The sequence below is a fragment of the Loxodonta africana genome, chromosome 23 (genome assembly GCF_030014295.1).
Source record: "Loxodonta africana isolate mLoxAfr1 chromosome 23, mLoxAfr1.hap2, whole genome shotgun sequence".
NCBI classification, from domain to species: Eukaryota; Metazoa; Chordata; class Mammalia; order Proboscidea; family Elephantidae; genus Loxodonta; species Loxodonta africana.
Genome location: NC_087364.1, coordinates 72,318,979 through 72,345,351, shown reverse-complemented (window position 1 = coordinate 72,345,351; position 26,373 = coordinate 72,318,979). Strand labels below are relative to the sequence as shown.

Genomic DNA, 26,373 nt, shown 5'->3' with positions numbered 1-26,373 from the left:
AAAAATTAAGCTGTGGAAGAACATTTCATGCATCGTGAGATGGTGTTAGTCCTGTAAAGAGTCCTTTTTTGAGCAATCAGAGCACATAAATTACCACCATTAGAATCTACGTAGCATTGGGACCATTTTGTCTACTTTGACGTGCTGTAAAAACTGTCAAATCCTCACATGTGATACAGAAATATTACATCTGAATAACTTTAGGAACACATTTATCGATTATAGTAAAAACTTTCATAACAAATAACCATTCCCTGGAGTGACTGCAGATGGTTTATTGAAAAGTGGGTTTCCAAAAAGAAGTCGATAACTTTAAACCAAGGATTCAATTTCTAGAATATTAAGGGAGAACAACCTTTTTGAATACTAAAAATTTTAGAAGTTTATTTAAAAATACATAAAGCTTTAGTTAGGGAAGAACAAAACAATAATAGAGTTAACAAATGTGTTTTATAGATTCATCTTTATATCAAGTATATTTTGTGTTTTGTTTTTAAAACTGACTAAGCATAAGTTTATGAGATCTCCTTTCATTTCAGAAATATTTCTACATAAACCACCACCCATAATTTTTGAATAGTAACTTAATATCTACCAGCTTTTAAGGTTCTTTAAAAAAATGTGTCTCGCTTTTTGTACAGTCAGGAAGCAGACTGTTTCCAAAACTAAATGTACCCTCAACCTTTTGCCAAGGAAAGCCCTTTACCTCCAGAGAAAATAGAAATTTCCTTGACAAAAGGTTGGCATTCCATTTGCCCTTTAGAAAAAAATGCCACATACTTCTCTTATTATGAACGAAAAATAATCACAAAGGAGCATCTTTGGGGACAGAACAAAGAAAATTAAAGTTAAAAATAATTGCACATATTTATAATGAAATACTGTTTTCATTAAAACTGAAGGTAGAAAACAGTTACTACTTACTTACATGTTATGTAACCAGCAATCAATTCTTGACATTCTGAACCACGCCAAAACTCATTGCCATTGAGTCGATTCTGACTCAAAGCGACCTTATGGGACAGAGTAGAACTGCCCCATAGGGTTTCCAAGGAGCTCCTGGTGGATTTGAACTGCTGAGCTTTTGGTTAGCAGCCATAGCTCTTAACCACTATACCACCGGGGTTTCCCTGAGCCACACAGAACGTAAGAAATGACAAAAAGTCTTTTTCAGCTGACATAGAATGTTGAAGAGTCCACAGGATTGTTAAGTTGTTTATACCTCCCTTATCTAAAAATAATTTTCAAACACACACTATATGATAACCCATCGTTGTCAAGTCCATTCCCACCAGGAGCTAATTATCCAATAGGCAAGGTAAGCATGGGCTTACTTGTGCTTACTAATTTCACATGTAGCTGTAAAGGGATCTAGAATTTAATATTCAAATGTTGGTAAAGTGATTGTCTTTCGACCCCTTGTTCTCTGAGATCTTCTAATTTGGAAAGAACTTTAGATATTTTCTAACTCAACCTTCTACTTTGTGGCGCATTTTTCTCCAGCCACTTGATAACTCTTTCTCTGCTTCAATGCACTCTGTCCTGGAGCTTTGGGAACAACCTTGTTGCATGTCGGACAACCTCTAGTAGAAAGTTTCTCCATATGTTGCCAGGAATCTTTCTTTGGAACAGCTATTCATTGGTTCTAGGCTTAAACCATTCACAACCTGTTATGTCTTTGTGCTACTGTTCTGGGGTGACATCTTTGTCGGAATCCACCAAGCACTGCACCTGGCTCACATATATTCTGAGGATAAGGACAATCATGGCAATCAGCTATTCTTGTGTGAACATGATATTTTACCCTGACGTGTTCTGTTGATCCTATCTTTGGCCCTCAAATAAAAACACTGAATTACAACTTTCATTAGAAGGAGCTAATTCCAAATCTGACACTGATGGAGCCAATATATGAGCACCGTGACTGGCGCTCGTACCCACACACCTGAAATTGCCTGGGCTGTGCACGTCTGTTTTAATGGAGTTGATGGCATACTCTGGCCTGTAGGTCCCACACCACACCTAGGGGGAGAAGTAGAAAAAAGCAGAATGGTGATCCCAGGTTAGATCGAGGATCATTTCTTGGAGTTTTACTTGGTCAGGTTGGTGGGAAAACAAACTTCCCACTTCAGAAATTTAATTGGAGTTTTGTATTCCTCAACTATTTACTCTTCAAATAACATTCAGTGATAGACAACCAGGAACATAATTATTTGTCATTATTATGATCTGACAGTCTGTTATACACAATGAAAGCTGGTCAAGTCAAATGCAATGTTACAATTGATTAAAACAAGAAAACTCAGCCTGCAATACCTAACTTACTGTGAAATTATAATTTGAAAAAATTTTCATATCAATCAATCAAGAAAGATACAATACCTGGGCAAAGTTCAAGAAGAACAGCTGTTTGTGGTTTAGGTCAAGTCCAGGAAGTAATTTTTCCTCACCATTCTTTTTAACGTAATTTTGATAAGCCTAGGCAGTTAATGAAACAGAAACATGATGTTTATCATTTCAAAGCTTATATATAAATCTGTTCAAAAAACCATGTAATCAAATAATTAACCTTTTATATCACAGTCACCATAATAAGATATTTAGATACAGCAACCTGCTACTATTTCACAGATTAGAAAGAATAACTCAAATTTCTGAGACGAATGGGATGCTGATTAGGAGATGAAAAGAGTCTGGGGGATGCCACATGATCAGTAAATGTCTCTTAAATGAATGGATGACATTAACTAAGTGCTGACAAACTTCTCTAAATGCTGTTCCGTAAATAGATGGGTAAGTCCTGCCAATTGGAGAAATGGATTGCCAAGGGAGTTTGCAACTGCCATATTTAGCCTAGTTAATGGTCTTAGCAAAACAGACTCACACCAGACTTCAACAGTTTAAATAATTCTTGCCAACAGTCAAAGGATTCTCTTGATATCCTTAGAGGCCCAGTATCCTATGATTCTCAGGGTAAGGAGCTATTCTGATACCCTAAAAACAGGACAAAATAGACTGAACTTCCGTTACATTAACCCACTGCTGTCGAGTCGAGGCAGGAATTTACTGAACTTGCTTGAAAAATGTAGTTGTCCTCTACTAAACAGGCTTAAGAAAGGGATTGACAGCAAACTTTCTGAGATGTATCACCTGCATTTTAGTAGAAAGGAAAGTGATCATTTAGATGATTAGAAGATCTATTTCATTTCTTCCTATTCCCCATCAATATAGCTTTACTGAGTCTCTGTTGCTGTCGTTGTTAGGTACTGTCAAGTTGGTTCCAACTCATAGTGACTCTACGTACAACAACGAAACGCTGCCTAGTCCTGCACCATCCTCACACTTCTGCTAGGTTTGAGCGCACTACTGCAGCCACTGAGTCAGTTCATCTTCTTGAGGGTCTTCCTGTTATGTGACAATGCTGTGGACGTGGGGAAGGCTTGTGTCTGCTCTCCGTTAAGGGGTTCACAATGTGACATTGGGACAGGTCAGTACCTGTTACAACTTCATGTATTTTCAAAGTGTAATGAAATATGTGCACAATGGTAAGTTGCTTGTTTTAGTTCTGCACTTGCTCTAGGTGAGCACTTTCATGGAAGCACCACTAACCCAGACTTTGGCTAGCTTTTTTAAACAGAAATTCTCAATCTGGTTGTGTATTAGAATCACCATGGGAGTATTATGAGTGCCAATGCTTTCTGCCTCCAGCCAAGATGAAGTGATAGAAATTAAATTTAACTCTCACCTGAAACAACCAAACAATGGACAAAATGTATGAAACAACAGTTTGCATGGCACTAGACAACCTGGAGAAAGGCGTGATCCCTGAGAGACGTAAACAAACAAGTGAGTTCAACAATTGCCCCAGCTTATTGCCTTGAGAGTATCCACGTCAGTATGGAGGGAGGGAAAACCCAGGTGGAGCCCAGGGGACTCTTTGAGTTGAGGAGAAGGAACTGCACAGGTGAGGAGAGGGAAGGACAGAAGAGGACAGGAAAGAGGAAGGGAGGAGAGAACAGAAGAGGAGAGGAGCCTGACTCTACCCTGGGTCAGCTTACTCCCTGTATGCTCTTGAGTGGACCTGCTTATTCTCTACCTGTGACCTACCCCAGGGTTGAGAGGAAGGCTCAAAACTACCCTCACTCCTCCTTGTTGCTTCCGAGACCATTATTCTTCCACCCGTGTGTGAAAATCCCTACACTTTCTTGTGGACGTGGCACCCATTAGACCATCCTCTAGTCCTTGTTCCTTGTTCAGATCATCAAATAATGACATCCTCTAATTCATATCTCATTCAATAACACATTCCTGCATCTACAACAGGATCAGTGTAAAACACATTAAAAAAAAAAAAAGACCAACCAGTTGCCATTGAGTTGACTTCAGCTGATGGCAACCCCAAGTGTGTCAGAGTAGAACTGTGCTCCACAGGGGTTTCAATGGCTGATTTTTTGCAAGTAGATCACCAGCCCTTTCTTCTGAGGCACCTCTAGGTGAACCTGAACCACTAATCTTTTAGTTGGCAGCTACTCACCTTCACTACTTGTGCCCCCTAAGGACTCCACCAATCACACAGTACAACTCTTCACAAGTATTCGTGAATGCAAGAATGAATGGAGGCCTAAATGAGATTCTAAGGATTGTTGGTTACATCCATACACTCCACTCCTCTGGGTGTAACAGTTTGGCTGACTACAAGGCCATCTACTAGAGAAAAATCATATCAGCCCTTTCCTGTATCATCGTAACTGAACCACGTTTAATGTTATGTCTGTGGTTTGTGCTGATTATTCTTCTCAAATGGGGCTTCATCTGCCCCGAAGCTGAGGGTCCTGGTCACTAAACTACTTGCTAATCCTGAAATCATCCTTCTCGTGGAGCAACTTTTCTCAAAAACTTATCTCACTGATTATTTCTTAGAAAAATGTCGTTTCTTCTCAGGAACCTGCGTATTTCCTCATATCTGTTGATGTAGCATCCCATGGTTCTTCTTCTTCTTGGTTTCTTGGAGGCTTAGAAACAGATTTTGAGCTCAGTCACAGCAACTGTACTGACCCTTACGGTTCACATGCTTATAAACCCCTTTCTCTGCATTTTCTATCCATTACTTATTGCCTGTATCATAGGCTCCTTCTACAAAATGCTTTAAATGAATAAATATAATAAACAAATACTCTAACCACTAAAATGGGAAGAAAATATTATTACTCACTCTGTATGCTTGTCCAAGACCGCCATTATCTGCAATATTTTCTCCCAAAGTATTAATTCCATTGAGCTGTTAAAAAAAAAAAAAAAAAGACCCTAACTGCATTAGAATTAATTGTTAGGAAAAGTATTAACAATTCACTTAAGATTTAACATATGTAAAACTTCTCGAGAGAATGGGGATGACATACGTGCTGTCCACCTGCAAGGTCCCATGAGAAGTTTCCATACTGGTACACCATGCACTTGGATTGTTCTTTAAAATTATTTGCAGATTGTTGACTCCACCAGTCAACAAGGTCTCCATCCTTGTTAAAATTTCTACCTGTAATAAATTTATTTAAGTAAAATGGCAACCCATTACAACAAAAATTACAATAAGATATCTCAACTCAAAGTTCAGGGACTGAAATATCATTGTGGAAGAGAACATTAAATTGGACAGATGATGAGAAAAACCATTGCTCTTCCTCATGCCCAGGGTTAATAAAGCCTGAACTGCCAGGCTGCTGTTGTACTTGATATTTCTTCTATTTTTGTTGTGATAAAAACATATATAACCCAACATTCGCCAAATTCGACATGTTTTACCTGTACTATTCAGTGACACTGATTACATGAATTATAACATGCAACCAACCGTTACCCATGGTCATGACCCAATGGACTCTTGATATCTCAGCTGAGATGACCACGTAGAATGTTCCTGAAATTGTACCTTGTTTCTCTTGCACGGTTTTCATCTGAACCACATCTGTTTAATTTGGTATTTTAAGATTTTAAGAAGGCAATGATTTTATTCTGGAGTTCAGTTACTATTCCCATCCCCTTCATGAGATGCTGGAGGCTCACACCCTCCCTCTACTTCGAGCACAAGGAAAAAGTCTCCTTTGCCCCCTAATTTCCCTGGCCCTTTCCCGCTGACCTTAAACTACTCTGATCTTTTCCCTCTTTGAGTTCCAACAGCACTTACGAATGTCATATGTTTTTGCACTTAATTGTATCATCTTTTAAATATTAATCTACCTATAGTGAATTAAAAAAAAAAAAAAAGGATTATGAGGCCAAGCTGTCTGAACTCATATCCTGGTTTCACCAATTCCTAGCTCTGTAACTCTGAGCAAGTCCTTTCTGTGCCTTTTTTTTTTTTTCTATTTCAAAAATGGAAAGAGTAAGAGCACCTACCTCTTAAGATTATTGTATAGTTTAATTGAGTTAATAATATAAAATTTGCAGAGTCATTATCAGGTAGTAGATAGCCAGTAAATACTGTTATTATTAATTGCATGTTTGCAAGCGTTATTTTCCTAACAAGTATGTAAGGTCAGTGATGGCAGGGACCAGTGCTTCCTTGGGACGCCTAGTGCTGTGGATGGCACTGAGCTGATATTTAGTAAACCCTTTGTGAAATTTTACCTTTCTTGTCTCCTTCTCTTTCCTAGCTCTCCAGACATGGAACTCATTAAGGCTTAGTTAACATCGCTCTACTTTCTTTCTACATGTGAACTCATCTTTGCTATAGCTTCAACTGTCACCTCTTTACATCCATCTCACATCTTTACATACTTCTCAACATTCATTGAAACGATAAATGCATTTTGCCACTTGATGCAGTGCCTGCTGTTTGCAAAGCCCTGAACTAAATTCTAGGAATAAGATGGAAAACAAACAAAAAACCCAGAACAAAATAAACCACTGACGACAAACACCTTTAAGAGTCTTATGGACACTGCCACTTGGATACACAACAGTTTCTGAATTTACAACTGATTTCTAATTTTAAGACAGGAACTCTGTCCTCTAAGAGTGTGGAGAAATGAGACATATACAGTCAAGAAATAAGACTAGGCATTATCACCATGTTGATAAACATCACAATTTTTTCTCAATGTATTTGTTTTAGTCCGTCAAAATAAAGCTCACATGGCTTACCTCGATATTAGAAAAAAATTTTTATATTCTTAAGCAACAACTTAAAAGGAACACTGAAAGTAAAGTGATTATACGACCCAATGATACACTGATGAATGTGTTTTTGTACTGATAATTCATTAATGACTCTTAATTCTGTTTATTAGAATATATTTTAGCCAAAGCAAACTATAAACTGTCCTTTACCATTGTCATCGAAGCCATGGGTGATCTCATGTCCTATGACCATGCCGATACCCCCATAGTTCAGTGAGTTAGACTGCTGGGCGCTGAAGAAGGGGGGCTGCAGGATGCCAGCTGGAAAGACTGCAAAGAAAGAAGATACTCAAGGTGATTTGTGGCATTATTCTATGAAGACAGCCTGGGCTTGGCTTCCTGCCTGCTAAGCTGAACAGCAAGTCCGTTTCTCTTAGTTGGATACAAATACCTTCTATGATAGAAACGAATGCAGGTCTTTTATTATTGATGACAACAAAGAGGTCATCCAAAAATAGCATCGTGATCTATGATTTATAATCCCAAAGGGCATTTTACAATCTTTCTGAAGATTGTTTTCTACTGCAAGGAGTTAGGGCAAGGAATAATTATAGTCTCCACCCAGAAGGTTCTTGTCTTATTGTAAAAATGTGGATGCAAGCAGAAACAGTTACTCAATAACACACGGTACTTTTAATGCTGTCTCTACAACTTTATTCACCTACAACAGTTTATTAAGCAAACAGAGCCACACAATCTGAACTACCCCTCAATCGCACAACCCTATTTTAGTTTCGTTGAGGCACCTATAAATACGCTTATGTTCTGTTTATTTCTTCACTTATGCTTTGTGTCTTTCCTTTTTCTGTCTGCCCCACTCTCACCCCAGCACCTGAAACACTAATCCTCTGAGAACAGAAATTTGTGTGTCCGTCCATTTATTTTTTGTTTGTTTGTTTGGGTCCATTCGTTTACTCAGTTCATTACCCCTAGCACCTAAAACTAGTATCGGGAACATAATAGGAGCTCACGAAATGTGTTAAATAAATGAATAATCAATGCTAATCGAATGAATACTCAATTTACGATGATGTCTCAAACATTTCGGTAAACAGATAGCTTGTAGTTTTTATATTTCTACTCTGACATCTGCCATAACTCAGCAAATTTCTCCCCGTAGACGCCTGACAAACTCTTTGAATTTAGCACGTTGAATACCAAAATCACCATTCTCCCTTCTAGGCCACCGCTTTTTTGACTTTATTACTTTTGCTAGTGGCATCTGAAGTACCTTAATCATCCAAAATGAAAATTTAGCATTTATTTTTGGAGCCTCCTTTCTTTTGCAAAGTTTTTTATGGTCTACGTAAACAAAGACCACATCATACACCTGCTTTCCAGTCACATCCCTCGTGTTTATTTGTTGATCTCTCCCTTCTCAGTCTTGCTGTCACTATCACAGTTTGCAATCTCATTCCTTGTCTCAAGGATTACTTACACTAATCTCCTAACTGGTCTTCCTACTTCCTGTTTTACCCAACTCTAATCTATCCTAAACCTAATCTATCCTCTTAATCTATCCTGCAGCTAAATTAATCTGTCTAAAGTGCAACTCTGGTCATTATCACTTTCATGCTTTGAAAAAAAAAAAAGAAACCAGTGGCTTTTCGTTGCTCTCTAAACACAAAATCTTCAGCCTGGCCTTTGATGCCATCCATGGTCCTGTCTACCTTTCTAGTCTCCCCCACGCCTTTTCCTTCCCTATCCCATCCCATCATCCTCATATAATGTATATGCCCACCAAGCTATACTTACATATTCTCTCTCTCTGTCTCTAAACACACACACACACACACACAGAGTCACACACACTGTTTTTCTTTCTTTCATTTTTTTAGAAATACACAGTTTCTGAAATACTCTAACCACCGGATCTTTTTTCTGTTCTCTTGGAATATATTTCCCCCTGTTTTACTTTTTAAAAGATCATCTCTTTTGGACCATGATGTTTGAGGTGGTTAATTTTTGACTTTAGAAAGAAAGTAAAATTAATGTTCACATTTTAATACTTTTATCTTTTAAAACACTGGTATCCACCCACTGAAATACCATGTTCTGTAATCTAAAAACAAAACAAACTTTATATCAATATTTGTTAACATGCAAAGCCCTGGGTGTTGCTATTGGGATACAAAGAATGTAAGAGAAAATCCCTGACCTTAAGAAACTTAGCATCTAGTTTACATGGAGTAGCAGATGTTGTTTCTTTGCCTCTCAGGTCGGGGGAGCATGATATTAACTGCATGGGTGTCAGAGATACATATTAGGTATTTAGAGGAGACTAAAAATACTTTGTCTCCAGACCTTCAAAAACAAATGAAGAAATTTGTTTTACCTTTCAAATGACAAAAAAAATTTTTGTCTTTAGAGAATTCTGATGAAAGTTACACCTTGCATGCAGCTGCCTGAGCTATCAACGGTGCCAAGAGATTATTTTTAGCTTAAAGGATAAAAATTAAGCACAGTACTTTATTAACTTAAAGTGAACACTATCTCCCACACTATGTACTTCGATTAAAATCCACCCGTTATATAAAACGCTCTTATGAAACCTGCTATCAAGACTAAACATTAACTGTAAAGATTCTGCTCCATTAATTATACCCTGATATGACAGTCTTTGGAGCTCTGGTAGCACAGTGGCTAAGAGCTTGGCTACTAACTGAAAGGTCTGCAGTTTGAATCTACCAGCCACTCCGTGGAAACTCCATGGGGCAGTTCTACTTTGCCTTACAGGGTTGCTATGAGTCAAAATCGACTCAGTGGCAATGGGTTTGGTTTGGCTTTGATACGCCATTCTTCAGGCAAGTGATACAATTTTCATGGCTCATATTAATACTAGTCTCCAAGTTCAGCATTGCAAATTACGATTTTCCCCTTTCACTCTGTCAGCTAAATATCTGAGATGAGGGTTTTTCCCATTAGTCTGTTATCGGCAGACTTTACAACCATTGTATCCAACCAACTGCTTAGTTGTACAGTTTTTATGTTCACGATTATCAAAGACTTAGTTAATTAAATAAGTCATTGGTCAATGAAACAAAAGATTATACATCCCCTTCCCTAGTTTATTTCTTTATTTTCATTAAGGTCACCATTTTAGAATCTTCCATACAAATCTGGAGCCTGCAAAACAGGTAAAATCAAGTTTTTTTTTTTTTGGTGGAAAAAAAAAATCAAACACTCTTTTTTTATAATAACCAGAGCAGAAACATTTTGGAAACATTTACTCTTAATTTTCAAGACTGAAAATAATACTGCCAGAAATGAGTAAGATACTTTAGGAAGTTTGATTATCTCGAGGCATTTGTAGACCACCCAGGCTGTATACACCAAATAACCCATACATTTCCTGACAATGAAAAAAGGTGATCGTGAAAAGATCCCTGGTACTTTTTTAATGAAAAGGGAGAACACAGCAATTATAAGACTCCCCATCTGAACCGATCACTTGTGTGGACCATACTTTAAGGTTTAATGAGATGGTTGAAGAGTGCTTGAAACTTGTATTTGACAGAACATTCATGCGTAGTTTTCTTAACGACAAAGGTGGCTCCTGGAGCTTCAACAAGCAAACATGAAAGGAAGTCGAAGCAGTGAATTAAACAATTTTAGTATTATCAGGAAACTTTTAAAAATACCTCCTTGTCCTGGAAGTTGCCTTTTGTTGCTATTGATGTGAAGTAGCAGGGGTACAACAAATTTGAAATTTAGCCTACGTGTGTGAGTTCTGACAAAAAAGTGGTGGGACATGAATTAAAAAGGAAAAAATTGATATGAATAACAACTTATTTTTTAACCTAACAATGTAAAATGACCAATCCCATAAAAAATTGTATGTGATCTAATTTGGGGTTATTTGGGGCATGGGAAGGCATTATAAGACGCATACTATTTTGTACCAACTCAATTTTGTAATGCACATCTCACAAAACCCATTAAGTCAGGGTTGCAGACTATGTATGCATGTATGTACAGGCTCACAAGTTCCTATCAAGGAGGAAGATGGAGACACGGATCTTCAGTTATCTTTAGTTAAGACAATCCCCACTTTGAAGGCTTAATGAACTGTCACAGCGAAATAATTGCACACGTCAAAGATTTCTCCTCTTGCGTGACACTTCCCCCTTCTCTGAACTGCTGTTTTTAGCAGACAAACATGAAAACAGGTTAACAATTTTATTTCGTATTTCCATCAGCTGAGATTATCTTGACACACTTTAAAAAGATCTTATATATTAAGGATGTTTATGACAGACACTTCTTGATTATTCAGAGGATAACTGTCTACTTTGTGAAACGTTAGGCCACTTTCACTCTTTTTCCTTTTGCTGTGTTGCTTGTTTGGGTCAAGGGGATTAAACTCAAAATGAACACTGTCAGGTCTAGCTTGATCAGGGAATCTTGGAGGCAGACCAATTTTGAGTCACCTGCAGGGATTTAGGGTAACTGAGAGTCAATCAAGTCCCTTCTTGACCTAAACTGCCTGGACCTGCTCCAGAGACAGGCTGAAGGGATGAACAAGCCAGAGTGGTTCTAAAGAGGATCTGTCAGGCTCTTGTCTGTGAATAAACCAACTCCTGGTCTGGTAGGATCCAAGGTCCTTCCTGAGCAGGCTTAAAATGAAACTTAATATGTCCAAATGCAAACTGATATCTTGGCTGCCTCCCTTTGTCCTGGTATTCCACTGAAAATTAATTTATTCTGTTTGAGTCTCAATCTTGAATGAACTTGACCCTACATCGATAGAAGGAGTGAATATTAAAAGCGATAAGAAAGAGATAAAGGCATTTCTAAGGAAAGTTCGGAGTGGTTTCCAGGAATACATTAGGATGGACTGCACAGATTCTAAGTTGATCATTAAGCAGGCTCTGGTCTGGGTTTGGGTAATCATTTCCCTAGCTGGGAAACATATTAGCCTAGACTTTGAGCTAAATGATTTTAACCCAAGTATGCATGCCTTAATTATTATCTATATGTGATATAAAGACATTCTTGATTACTTTGCATAATTCATTTTCATGTCACGTAGCAAAGTAGAATTCCAGGTGGGTTAAAGTTTTACTCCAAAAGCAAAAAACCATAAAAATACTAGAAGGAAATGTAGATAACTTCTTAATTGAACTCTTCCTAGGCTTAAAAATGGAGCCGTGGTGGTGCAGTGGTTAAGCATTTGGCTGCTAACCAAAAGGTCAGCAATTCGAACCTACCAGCTGTCCCTTAGAAACCCTGCAGGGCAGTTCTACTCTGTCCTATAGGGTCACTATGAGTCAGACTCGGCTTGACAGTGGGTTTGGTTTTGGTTTTTAGGATTAAAAGCAACAAAAAGGTATTATCAAGGTTTAAAATAAAAAAAGATATAATTTTTTAAGGGTTTGTTTTTTAGTCAACGATAAAAATCTTACAGAATTTTCCATCATTTCTAACCCAATTGATAGCAGAATTAAAGAAAAATGAGGCTTAGGGAAGGTTCTGAAATATAAAAAGAATAGTTAGAATAATGCTGAGATTATCTTTCCTCTGGATTTTGGGCCACAGTTAGGAATGAATGGCTGGACTGAAGACAATGGGGGAAGCTTCCTCTACTGTTTTTTAGAATATCTCTGGTAGCACGGAATCAGTGGGTGCTTTCTACATACTCAAATCTCTTGTGAAAAGGGCCTGATTTATGTCATAATTAAGACAGACAGAATTTAAAGATGTACAGGTCTTCCCAGGAAGAGAAAAAGAATGTTTTTTATTAAGTCATTCATTTCTTCATCACACCATTCATTCACGTATTAAACTTCCTCACACCCTGCTGTAATATTACTATTAGTGAACACACCATTTTTTTCTCTTCTGATTGAAGTGAAATCACAAAGTGGTCACATCGATATAATTTCATATGATCCAACCTAGTATATTTGACCTGTCAACGTTCTGAGCTCCTTGAAGCTTTCCGGAACGGAGATGACACAGAATTGGACCATCCACTGGAGCCAGCAGACAGAACTGCCCAACACTGTAACTCTGAAAAGTTGGCTCTTGCCACTTTAAGACGCTAATGCTTAGAAAGTCTTAAAGCCAATTTAATTTTACGGAGACATATTTAAGGGACTTTCAATCGCAAAAAGTACTTAGAAATAAGATAAAACCATTTTAGTTATAAATGGCAAGATTACAAAAGAAACAAAACTGTTTAACATGATTTGTACAAATTTAAATTTTGCCATTACAGTGAAAAAAGTTACTAGGATGCATTTAGCTTTCAAGAAGTATATTCAATAAATCAGTAACTCAGCCTCGGCTGTTTCTTTTTTTTTTTTTTTCTTGAGGTATTGTAAGTTGGTCATACAACACACTGCAGGTTGGGAAAAAAAAGAGAAATATTAAAGAATTATTTAGAAATACACCTTACCTATCTGGTTTCTGCCTGAAGAGTAAAATGCATTGACTACAGCTGCTCCGCTTATCCACCTACGGAAAACAGGAGAACGTGTTACAAGTGATTCGATCCACTCATCACAATGAAATCGTTATTTCTATTCCTAGGTGAATCTTCTCTTTCTGAGTCTGAAATATGATCAACAAATTAAAATTAGCTCGCTGGGTGAGAGAGCTCATTTAAAAGTCTTTCATTTCTTAAAAAATCAGCGTATATCCAGGTCTGCAATCTATTTCACGCACGTGAATTTTTCTGGCAGCGTCTCTGACAGTGCAAAACTCGTTAAAATGTACCCCTTCAAAAGCTGCAGTGGGTTCACATTACACTGAAACGTGTTTGGCTTTCTTTTCCTGGTTCTAGGTAACCATGCCTACAATTTGGGAGTAGTTGACAGAATATTGAAATACACATATTAAAACTTCAGATTCAAGTATATTTAAAAATATTTCAATTCATAGTTTACAAAGAGCCTTTCTGGAAATAAAATATCTCCGTGGAGGAAAGTGTAGCTTGGAGTAATGTGTCTCCAAGTTCTGCCTTTAAAAACTTTTTTAAAAGCAACATTCAGCTAATTGAGCAAAGGTCTATTTTTCTATGACAACTGTAAAATACAGTCCAGGTGGCTCTTAAGTAAATTCGTCTGTCTCTGTACAGCACGACTTGGGCTCTGTACAGAATCTGTTGTTTTTGTGTGCTGTCAAGTCGATTCCGACTCATAGTGACCTTATAGGACAGATTAGAACTGCCCCACAGGGTTTCCTGGGCTGTAATCTTTGCAGGAACAGATCACAGGTCTTTCCCCCCTTCCCCCCTACCCCCCAGGAGAGGCTGGTGGGTTTGAACTGCAGACCTTTCAGTCAGCAGCCAAGGGCTTTTAACCATTGCACCACCGGGGCTCCTTATATACACAGTCTAAAGATGTATTAAAAGACAGTCCCTGACTTCAGAAGACTCTAGTTTAATTGAATAAATGAGAAAGATACATAAATAACTATAATACGAGACTGAATGAGAAAATGAAACCAAAACCAAAAACATCTCCCCTGAATGAAGATAATTAAAGGGCAGCATTAAGGCAAAGGAGAGGTGCCAATATTCCCATGTCTGCGCTACGATGCCCTGAAGACTGCACGTCAATAATCAGGTGAAGCACTTGTGTCCAGCGGAAGAACTATTTCCATCTAGACTATTATACATGTGCTGTATACTCAAGGAAAGTGGACACCACTTGACTTCATATAACCTCTTAAAGGTCAGCAGACTGCACACATAGACAGTCATATATCACTGTGTAATGGCTTCAGCGTAGCGATTCCTCTTTCACGGCAGCATTTACTGTGGCAATTGTTACCCCTCCCACAGAAGTTTACAGTCATTAGCACAATGAGGTCACATTGAACTGTTTCCAGACCCTGCTTTGCGAGGTTAAGCTGTACAAAGTCAGATGCCCAAATCAGCATTTTATCTCTGCTCTCAGTAATCATGGACTGCAGATAGGATCTCTTAAAAATAACTGGGGGAGGGCCGTGTATAGCAAATGTCTGATAAACTCTGAATGGGGACAGGTTGTCTCCAGTAACACGACTTCGCAAGATTTGGGACTTTTTTTTTTTTAATGCAGACAACATTTCTGTGAATTTTTCTTTAGGAAGAAAATAATCTTGAAGATGGGAAGACGAATGTTTGATCAATGTATCTGTTGTTGTTTGTAAAGGGAAATCGCTTTTAAACACTATGAAGTGACTAATAGACCAGTTCTCTCTAATCTCATCACAGCCAAGTCATCGATGCTTTCCTGGTTCTTGCGGGTCGGTAATGACAAGTAGATCAGTTTATTTATTTTAATTAAACTCCACTCGCTTCATGATTTACAGTGACTCACAACAAAAGTGTGTATTTGTAACCCCAGGGGTGTTAGAATAAAATTGAGACATCAGAAACTATATAAAGTAACTGGATCAACAAATTTTAAAAAATACATATTAATAAAAAACAAAAATGATGGCCAGGAAGAATACTATATTAGGAATATGTTTATGTATATTCACACGGTTACTATGATTCAGGTTGAAATATGATTCCAAATTGCCTGGCAGAAAGGGTGAGATGGAAAATGTTCTCACATTGCTCTCAAGGGGGCGGGGGGCACCCTTCCTTGCAGCGATTCTAAGAACAGTTTCCCGATGTGTTCTCAACATTTAGATAGCAAGTGTAGCAGCAAATTTTATATGTAAACAGCTTATGATTATTCAAATTTTAATTGTAATAAAAGTTAATTTAACTTGCTCCAGGTCTCGGTGGTTTTAAGGTTTAGTTTCTCCATTACGGACTTCTAACTTAGTGATGGTAAACGTTGTATGGGATTTTCTGGATAATCACAAATGAAATACGCAAATCATTTGGTTCTGGAATCAGTCAAGAATGCTAATAATGAAACAAAAAAAAAGACCGAAAAGGAGGTGCCAATCTAAAATGTTTTGCTTTTTTGCCTTTTTAACTAAGTGTATTACAGAGAAGAGGAACAAGATATATGGAACCAATGTTTCAGAAACTAATGATTCAGACAGCCACAGATCTCACATGTAGGACGCAGATGAAGTGTCCATCATATTACCCATCTTGTGTTTATCACTTTTATAAAAATGAATGCCCTGCCTTGTTTCGGCACCTTTCTGCCGTTCTCTTACGTTACTCTGAGGGGCTTGAGATTGCATTTTGATTAATGCTTGTAACCTTCCAGCAGGGAGAATTTTACATATTAACATGTCCACTGTGAATTATGCCTCCAAGAAAATAGGTAGCTATTTATGACCACAGAACACACAAAACCAGAATTATGGTAGTTAGATTTACAGAGCACTCGTGGGCACTGTTTGCCTTTTCTTCCTTGAGAGCGTTCATGGTACATCCTCATACCACCCCTGGCTGATTATCCAGGCTGAAAGCACTGAGCATTTTGTTCCCGGGAATGATCAGAACTTGAAGTGCTGTGGTTCGATCATTACATCTTAAATAAGGTAATGATAACAGCGACAGGCTCAATGTCTAAGAATATTTGTGGTCAGTCATGAAATAGCTCACTATGTTAATAGAAAAACTAAACTAACAGGGCACAGAAAATACTTTCCAAATTAATGGTGATGTAATAAAAATTCTAAGTTCTTTTAACTTGGATGTAGTTTGAAAGTTTCAAGAGAAGTTTCCATTTATGGAACACAGACAAATGTGGCCCCAAATAGCAGCCGAGAGAAGAGAAAGTACACAAATAGGAGAGGAAACCAAATGGTGGTGATTCTTGCCCTAAAACAGTGGGAATTGTGGGTTACCTGAAGATACCTTGCAAGTGTGGAGACCAGATGCTAACAGCCTCTGTAGAGAGCCTCAGACCCTGGTGAAGAAGTACAAACCATTCTGCTCTTGGATTTCTCTTCCTGCCTCCAGTGTTCTACGAGCATACGAGTGTGGGTGTGTGGGGTAGAAAGCAAAGAGGGGGAGAGTACGAAATAAGAACACTTTTCAGGCTTAATTGTGTCAGGTAAGCTGACTCTTGTTTGGAGACATTCAATAGTAGAACAAAAAAGGGCTACTGCAAGCAGAGCGTCCCTCAAAGCTGAGCGGGCAATGAGGGTGAGCGAGACGACAGAAACACCCTTGAGAGAAGGACCAGGTGTTTCTCTTCTAATTCTTTTTACCCCAAAGAACCTAAGTGGTGATGAAATGCAAGCATCCAGACATCATTTTTACAGCCGGGAAGGAAAGTTGAAGTCAACAGCCTGATCCTTTGGCACTTCCGATTAGAACAGACCCACTAAATTGCAAAAACTCAAAAACCAAACTGGTTGCCTTGGAGTCAATTCCGACTCATAGTGATCCTATAGGTCAGAGAAGAACTGCCCCATAGGGTTTCCAAGGAGTGGCTGGTGGGTTTGAACTGCTGACTTTTTGGTTGGCAGCTGAGCTCTTAATCACTGAGCTACCTGCGTTTCAGATTGCAAAAACACTTTCACCCACTCCTGGCGTCATCTCGTGATTATAATCACTATTACCCTTTACATTTATTAATACTGTCTCACCAAGACGTCGGTGTTTTCTGTATCTTTCAGACCACGCACATAAAATAGATGGTGCCTCCAATTTACGGGTGTAGAAAGTGAAGCACATCACGACTACTAAACTCTTCTTCCTAACACACATGTAAACTGGGTGAGCCCACTGGGAAAAGAATGTAAACTAGGGAGAAAGAAGGCCCTCTCATCTCACCTTCCAATCAAATGCTCTGCTTCTAAGGCATTGGATCTGCATTTAACACAAAAGTTCGTTACAATGATTAGGGGAAACTTCTATGAATATTAATGACTAACCCCTCCTCCAATGCTATTTTCTTGCCAAGCTCTTTCAAAACTAAGGTGCTTACTTCTTACAACTGTTTCATACTCAGGGTTCCCCCTTACCACTAACAAGCTTCAGGATGCCGGCCTTTATACCACCCTGAAGGCATTCTAGAAGACCCAGCAAGACCAGGCTATAACAATAACAGCTATGTTTTAATGACCACTTAAGTTATGTGCCTAGCCCTGATGGTGCAGTGGTTAAGAGCTTGGCTGCTAGCCAAAAGGTCAACAGTTCGAATTCACCAGCTGCTCCATGGAAACCCTGTGGGGCAGTTCTACTCTGTCCTGTAGGGTCGCTGTGAGTTGGAATCGACTTGACGGCAATGGGTTTAGGTTTTTTTTTTTTTTTTGGTTATGTGCCAGGCACTTCACACAACGTAACTGTAATCTGCACAACATCTCTGCATTGCAAAAGTAGGTTATTATCCCTAGTTTATAAGTGAAAAACTGAGGCTCAAAGGTATGACATAAGTAACCCAAGTTTACCCGATAAGTGGCAGGGCAGGAATCGTAACACAGGTCTGCCCACCCCCACTGCCCCTTACCCCAGCATCCAGAGGACATGTTCCTTCCACTTGTTCCAAGAGGAGCCATTTTTTAACCAAAGGCCCAGCACGGCGGGACCAAAGGGCCTCATTAAACTGTTGATTATTGTTGCAAAAGAGTTTTTAAAATAACTGAAGGAGTCTGAGTGACTTATCCAGGTCTGTCTGTGGGATAAGAGACAGGACGCCTGTTTTGACCTTTACTTTGGCGAGAATCCATTTCTCTTTCAACAAAACCTAATGGTAACAACTGCTCTATTTGTATTCCCAGAAGTCATCAGTTGGTTTTGTGGTTCTAACCATAGCAACAGGATAAAATCTTTTCAGTCTTCAATTACTCTGTATATACGTATTTGTGCATGTCTGCGTGTACACAGTCACATTGTCATTTTTATGTGTCGTTCAGTTGGTTCTGACTAATAGTGACCCTATGTACGACAGAGCGAAACATTGCCAGGTCCTGTGCCATCCTCACAATTGTTGTTATGTTTGAGCCCACTGTTGCAGCCACTGTGACAATCCATCTCATTGAGGGTCTTCCTCTTTTTTTGCTGGGCTTCTACTTTACCAAGCATGATGTCCTCTCCAGGGCCTGATCCCTCCTGACAACATGTCCAAAGTATGTGAGATGAAGTCTCTCCATCCTTGCTTCTAAGGAGCATCCTGGCTGTACTTCTTCCAGACAGATATGTTTGTTCTTTTGGCAGTGCATGGTATATTCAAATGTCCTTTGCCAACACCGATATTCAAAGGCCTCAACTCTTCTTTGGTCTTTCTCATTCATTGTTCTGCTTTTTTATGCATATGAGGAGACTGAAAACACCACAGCTTGGGTCAGGGCAACCTTAGCCCTTAAAGTGACACCTTCACATGGGACTTGGCAAATTCAGAGAAATACGCAAATTTGGAAGCCACAACATGTGGGTGAGTGGATAATGTCTGTCAAAATTTTATTTTGGTGACTTTTCTCAGTTCACATTAACCTCGTATCTTTCAGGAAACAACTAAAATCTCTTCCATTGCATCCCATATAACACTTAACCCTTATATGACTTGGGCTTACAAGTCTTTTGTCTGCCTAGCCCATTAGAAGGTTACTCCTACATACGAAGGCAGGGCTGTTCCATGTTTTGTTCTCAGTTGTATCCCTAGGGCTTAGAAGAGTGTCAGGACTCACGAAATATTTGTTAAACAAATGACTAAGTTTTGGGAACAGGTCGCGGTATATCAATTTTGTCCCCCAATCCCGGGAGTGCTATCCTATCTCATTCTGTGACCCAGGGAGGGTGGCGGGCACAGTCCTAGGTAAGGTACAGCTAATGTGCAGGCTGCAGGGATCTGTGGCAACCAGAAGCCATGCTTTGTCTAGACATTGTCCTCACAAAAGGATACACTTGTACATAAACCCCAGAATGCTTTCCCAAAGTTCTCCCAGTTTAAATGGAATTGTAAGGTGTTTTGATTACGTTGTTTGAAAAAGAAAGAAGTATAAAAATCTACCTAAAACTTCAACCCTCAAATATTCAGCTTTCCTTTCTTACTGCCCCCCGCCCCCCACCACCTCTGAGAAAAACCCAAAAAACAAAATAAAAACCCTCCTTGGGTGCTAACTAAATAGCAGAAAGACTTTTGCTGATACAATGAGTTTTGCTCACAACCCCAAAACACATCGGATAAACGCAAAATGGACTTTGTTGGTTTTACGGGCAGGGAAAAGACGGAAATCTACGGTTTTCATCTATTACAATATGTGCGGAACATGAGCAGACATCATGGCAGACCCTGCCGTGAAGAATTAGAGAGATTTGTCCAAGTTGAGGCTAAATATCTGCTGCTCAGTCTCACAGATTGGGTAATATTTGCTGACTCAAATAATATTTTTTGTAAACCTTACCCAGACATCTACACTTGTGGAGATTCATTTGTGTTCCAAGTTTCCAGCACTCTGCACCCCATTTTGGACAGGCAATATCAACTCTCCTAGTTTTTTTAGTGGTGTCGTCCCATTCACCCCTATAAATCCTGCATAACTATTTTTTGTTTTGACAATCAACAGAGGGATAGAGGAATTAATTAGAAAGAAGATTGGTTCTAGAAATATCAGCAGAGAGGAAAAGTCAGAAGCGGTATTTTACAAGGGCATATCTATCTGTCTGTCTGTGTCTGTCTGTCTATCTGTCTATCTATCTATCTATCTATCTATCTATCTATCTATCTATCTATCTATCTATCTATCTTTCTATCTATCTATCTATCTATCATCTATCTATATAAAAAAGAAAAAAATTTTTTTTCTTTTTTATATATATACACACATATTTTTATTTTCATTATGGACCGTCTTGTTGACTCCAACTAATGCTGACCCTATACGACAGAGCAGAACTACACCATAGGGGTTTTATGGAGCGACTGGTGGATTCGAACTGTCAACCATTTGGTTAGCAGCCTGAGCTTATTAATCACTTCGCCACTAGGGTTCATATATATATATATAGGGAAACCCTGGTGGCATAGTGGTTAAGTGCTACAGCTGTGAACCAAAGGGTTGGCAGTTCTGGAAAACTCTATGGGGCAGTTCTACTCTGTCCTATGGGGTTGCTATGAGTCGGAATCGACTCAACGGCACTAGGTGGGTGGGTTATATATATATATATATATATATACACACATATACATATATATATATTTTTTGGTGGAGCCACTGGATGTGGAGAAGCCCAAGAGGAAAATCTCCTGGCCTGTATAAAACATTCACAAGGAAGGGTATAAAATTTTAATGCCTGGAATAACTTTAGAGACTGGATATAGTCTAGATCAACCTGCTCATTTTATAAATAAAGAGATTGCATGGCTCTTGAAAGGTCATCCAGGTAGTAACTGGCAGAGCTGGAACACTAAAAAAGTATTAGTGACTCATACCAGTGGCAAACCTACGGTGTCACTTCACAGGGAACCAGCCTCCCTGCCATTTTTGGTGGTGTTGGCCTTTCAGAAAGAACCATGGAGAACCACAGCTCTTGGACTGTCAGCCTCAGGGGTACCACTTATTTCAGGGGCTTGCCACCATCCAATTAGCCCAGATTAGAGCAAACAGCAGGCTGGAAGCAACAAAAGGGAAGAGGGAAATGAACCGTTCTTTTTTTTTTTTTTTTTTGGTTTTGTTTCTTTTTTAGTGAATCTTCTTTTCACTTCAATAATAAATACTGACATGTTGTCTCCAGAAAATTCTTTATAAATAAAGGTTTGATTGTGGTGTTTTATTTTTCAAGTGCTATGTTTTATTTGCTTGTTATAGCACCAATCAAATCCTGCCTTTTGTCACATTTAATTTTTACTCCTTTGCCTCTGACACTAGATTGTGAGCTCCTAAGACTGTTGTCAGATGCTGTCGAGTTGGTTCCGACTCATAGCAACCCTATTACAACAGAGTGAAACACTGCCTGGTCCTGCGCCATCCTCACAATAGTAGGTACGTTTGAGCCCATTGTTGCAGCCACTGTGTCTGTCCATCTCATTGAGGGACTTCCTCTATTTCGCTGGCCCTCTACTTTACCAAGCATGATGTCCTTCTTCAGGGACTGATCCCTGCTGATAACATGTCCAAAGTACATGAGACAAAGTCTCATCATCTTCACTTCTAAGGTGCATTCTGACTCTGCTTCCAAGACAGATTTGTTTCTTCTTCTAGCAGTTCATGACACATTCAATATTCTTTGTCAACGCCATAATTCAAAGGCATCAATTCTTCTTCTTCAGTTTTCCTTATTCACTGTCCAGCTTTCGCATGCATATGAGATGATTGAAAATGCCATGACTAAGATCCAGTGCACCTTAGTCCTCAGAGTGACATCTTCCATTTATATCACTTTGAAGAGGTTTTTTTGCAGCAGATATGCTCAGTGCAATACATCATTTGATCCCTTAACAGCTGCTTCCATGGGTGTTGATTGTGGATCCCATGTAATAGGGTGCTCTGCACATAGTAGATGCTCAGTAAATGTTTATTGATTTGGCTCCTGTCAACGTCAGTGTTTTTATTTTGATGCATAATGACAGGAGAGACTCAGCAATAAGTCTCTGTAGTTCATGAAAACCCCATCTAGCTCTATCGTCATGATTTACAAACACTGGCCCTACCCACCAAATGACATTGCACAAAGTCCCGTCCTCAGGAAATGCCAAAGTAATTTCAAGTCTGAAAACAATTCACATTCTTTTGTTCTTATGCATTTTTTTTCTTTAGAGATTTATGTTTGCCCTCCGAACACTAGGGGAAAAATCATGTCACTGTAAGCAAATAATTTTAGAAATACTACAAGTAATTTTGCCAATGGATATTGAATTCCCAATTCAGCACTATTACTAATAATATGTCATGTCTGAAGTTCTTTGCAAACTGGAACCAAAGCCCCAGAAGATATCAAATATTTGAGATCATTCTGGAAATACAGGCTAGGTTCTTTTTTATTTTAAATCTCTGTCCTTTCCAAGTGCCAGACACTCATCTGGGCAGGTGGAGACTCTTCTAGCCCAAGATTAGCTCAGGTGTTCACAGGCACACTTTCTAAATTGATCCATTTCTGAACTTGTCAAACAGGGAGAGCGGCAAAGATAATGTTGCATATCTTTACGAACTGCAATAGTGAAGTGCTTGGATGTGACCGTTTTTATTTTAGGAACTGAGTTTAGCCTTATAAATTCCGACTCATAGCGGCCCTATAGGACAGAGCAGGATTGCAACAATTACTTACAAAATTATCAATTAGTCTTCTGGTGTCATACGGATGTAAACCAAAAAACAAAGCCTGTTGCCGTCGAGTCAATACTGACTTATAGCGACCCTATAGGACAGAGCAGAACTGCCCCATTGAGCTTCCAAAGAGCACCTGGTGGATTTGAACTGCTGACCTTTTGGTTAGCAGCCGTGACACTTAACCACTATGCTACCAGGGTTTCCTAACTTTAACCATCTTCGGGAAGGATATTTGGCAATATTTGTTAGTAGATACTCTGTACGTGCTACCCGTTATCAATTTTAAGTATTTTTTAAAAAGGAAACTATTCCAATTTGTAAGAAACATTCTCAGATGATACATTTACCCACAGGGTATCGTTTTTGATGATTTTTTTTTATGAGTTTATAAAGATAGGATTTGATAGCTGATTAAAACACCAACCATACGTACCCACCCACTTCCCTTTTGTTCCTAGCTGGGACACTAAGCATTCTCTGATATTTGCAGCTCCAGTTTTAGCACCTGACAATACATTTCCTTCAGTATAAACCCGGGCTTCAGCCCAATAGGCAGTCTCTCCTGCAGGCACCTTGGTGTTGCAAGGCTTCAAAATGTTGTGCAAGAATTGAAAAGTACTGACATTTCCATTTGGGAATTGCAGCCAGCCTGCTTCTAGTTTAATGAGAACAGAACGGGCCTTCCGTCACACAGTCCCACACTGTACTCCACACCTCTCTTGGCACACTGCTTCCCTCATTTATTACAACCTCTCTTGTCTACCTTCTGGTGTTGGTACATAATGCAACGTCACCGGGCTTCACCTTTGGTTCTCCCAGTGCCCAAGGACACCTGGACTCTGTCAGTGTCCAAAATAGTAGTTGGATGACTGAATGAAAGAATAAATGAACGGTTAAATGAACGCACAGATGAATCCAGTGCCTCACTGGCATCTTATTGTGTTAGTTGTTGGCACAGAGTCAATTAGTATGTTTTCATTTGCTCACTCATTCATTAACTCCATTTTAACTGATAAGCTTTGATGTGCTCAGCACTGTACTGGGTACAGAAGTGTTAGTGGCTGTCATGGATTGAATTGTGTCCCCCCAGAATATGTGTCAAGTTGGTTAGGCCATGATTCCCAGTATTGTGTGGTTGTCCTCCATCTTGTGATTGTAATTTTCCTACATGTTATAAATCCTAATCTCTGCCTGTGGTTAATGAGGCAAGATTAGATTATGTTAAAGAGAATTAGGGTGGGATGTAACACCCCTACTGGGGTCACATCCCTGATCCAATGTAAAGGGAGTTTCCCTGGGGTGTGGCCTACATCATCTTTTATCTTACGAGAGATAAAAGGAAAGGGAAGTGAGCAGAGGGGACCTCATACCACCAAGCAGCAAGAGCCAGGAGAAAAGCACGTCCTTTGGACCTGGGGTCCCTGTGCTGAGAAGCTCCTAGTCCAGGGGAAGGCTGATGACAAGGATCTTTCTCTAGAGCCGACAGAGAAAGAAAGCCTTCCCCTGGAGCTGACGCCCTGAATATGGACTTTCAGCCTACTAGATGTGAATAAACTTCTGTTTGGTAAAGCCATCAACCTGTGGTATTTCTGTTATAGCAGCACTAGATAACTAAGACAGTGGTCAAAAAGAATTGCTCCTGTTCTCTAGGAGCTAAGAACCTGGTAAGACAAAGTCGACGCAAGCAGTTCTAGGGATTTAAGTCCACAAACACATACGTTGCTAAATATGTCACACATGCCTGTTTAATTGAAAAATAAACAAACTAACCTTTAACAGGAGGTACTGATGTTACTAGCAAGCAGAGAGTAAGAACGTTGGAACGACATGAACGGAAGTGATTCCTGGTATCTTATATTTGCCTACAACAGGTTTGAGAGAAGTGCTATATGATGAATTTATGAAAGGGATGGAGTTGTGGGATACCCGACTGATAGAAAAAAGGGAAGGCTCTGGGCAGAAGGTAAAATTCTGGGGATAGAGTAAGGCCTAAGAGAAAGATCGAAAAGCCATGTTACTTAGACTAAGGTGTTATTGAGAATTTTGTCCACAAACAAAGTAGGGTGGACATGCGATAATGAAAGAAGAAAACAAAAATGGAGGTAGTCTGAGGATGTCTTAGTGGAAAAAATTCAAATTTGGCTGAATTCCTGACCTAGATTTTTAGCATAATTCTCTTAAACGCTCTTAAAGATACTCAATGGAGGGAAGCCATTATACTTTTAAACATTTTCATAAGTCAGACTCTTTCTCCCAACCCAATAAAGGAGGGGGTGGGGAGGCTCACTTCTGAATGAACACAAACAAACAAACAAACAAAACCCAAACCTGTTGTGGTTGAGTTGATTCGAACTCATGGTGACCCTATAGAACAGAGTAGAACTGCCCCACAGGGTTTCCAAGTAGCACCTGGTGGATTTGAACCGCCAACCTTTTGGTTAGCAGCCACAGCTCTTAACCACTCCACCACCAGGGCTCCATGAACACACTGGAAACTGGAATATACATACTCGTCCTTGTCCACTTTTTCTCGGAGCTTCTTTAGTTGTTTACTTTGGCCGAACTTCAAATTTTGAATTATGTTTTCAAAGTATTCCTCTTCCTTGTAGTCCAACTATATTATGCAAAAGATTTTGGGAGAAGTATTAAAACAGGTATCTTCAAAATTTTTGCTAAAAATTATAGTGGATATTTTCTTAAATTCTAGTATCAGACACACCTCTCTATACCAATATGAATTCTTACATAGTGGATGATGATAACAGGACATTTCTATTTAGTAGTGTCGCTTATGTGTCAGGGGGAGCCCTGGAGGCACAGTTCTCATGTGGTTGGCTGCTAACTGAAAGGTCAGTGGTTCAAACTCACCAGTGAGTCTGTGGAAGAATAGACCTGAAGATCTGCTCCTGTAAAGATTACAGCCTAGGAAACCCTATGAGGCAGTTCTACTTTGTAATATAGGGTTGCTATGAGTCAGAATCAACTTAACTGCACACAACAACATCAACAATAACGCATCAGGCCCTGTTTTCGGCATTGCCATTGTGTCGATTCTGACTCACAGTGACCCTACAGGGC

The 26,373-nt window shown here is 39.2% G+C and overlaps 1 protein-coding gene across 1 annotated transcript in view; it reads right to left on the bottom strand.

The window, feature by feature from the left end:
• MME (membrane metalloendopeptidase) overlaps nt 1-26,373 on the bottom strand; it is a 92,544-nt gene that overhangs the window by 6,298 nt on the left and 59,873 nt on the right. The window contains exons 15-21 of the mRNA XM_003416139.4: nt 25,806-25,909; nt 13,577-13,635; nt 7,327-7,446; nt 5,400-5,533; nt 5,213-5,278; nt 2,383-2,478; nt 1,946-2,022 (exon numbers count right to left, since the gene is read on the bottom strand). Coding sequence (XP_003416187.1) covers nt 1,946-2,022; nt 2,383-2,478; nt 5,213-5,278; nt 5,400-5,533; nt 7,327-7,446; nt 13,577-13,635; nt 25,806-25,909 — 656 coding nt within the window. The remainder of the gene's footprint in view (nt 1-1,945; nt 2,023-2,382; nt 2,479-5,212; nt 5,279-5,399; nt 5,534-7,326; nt 7,447-13,576; nt 13,636-25,805; nt 25,910-26,373) is intronic.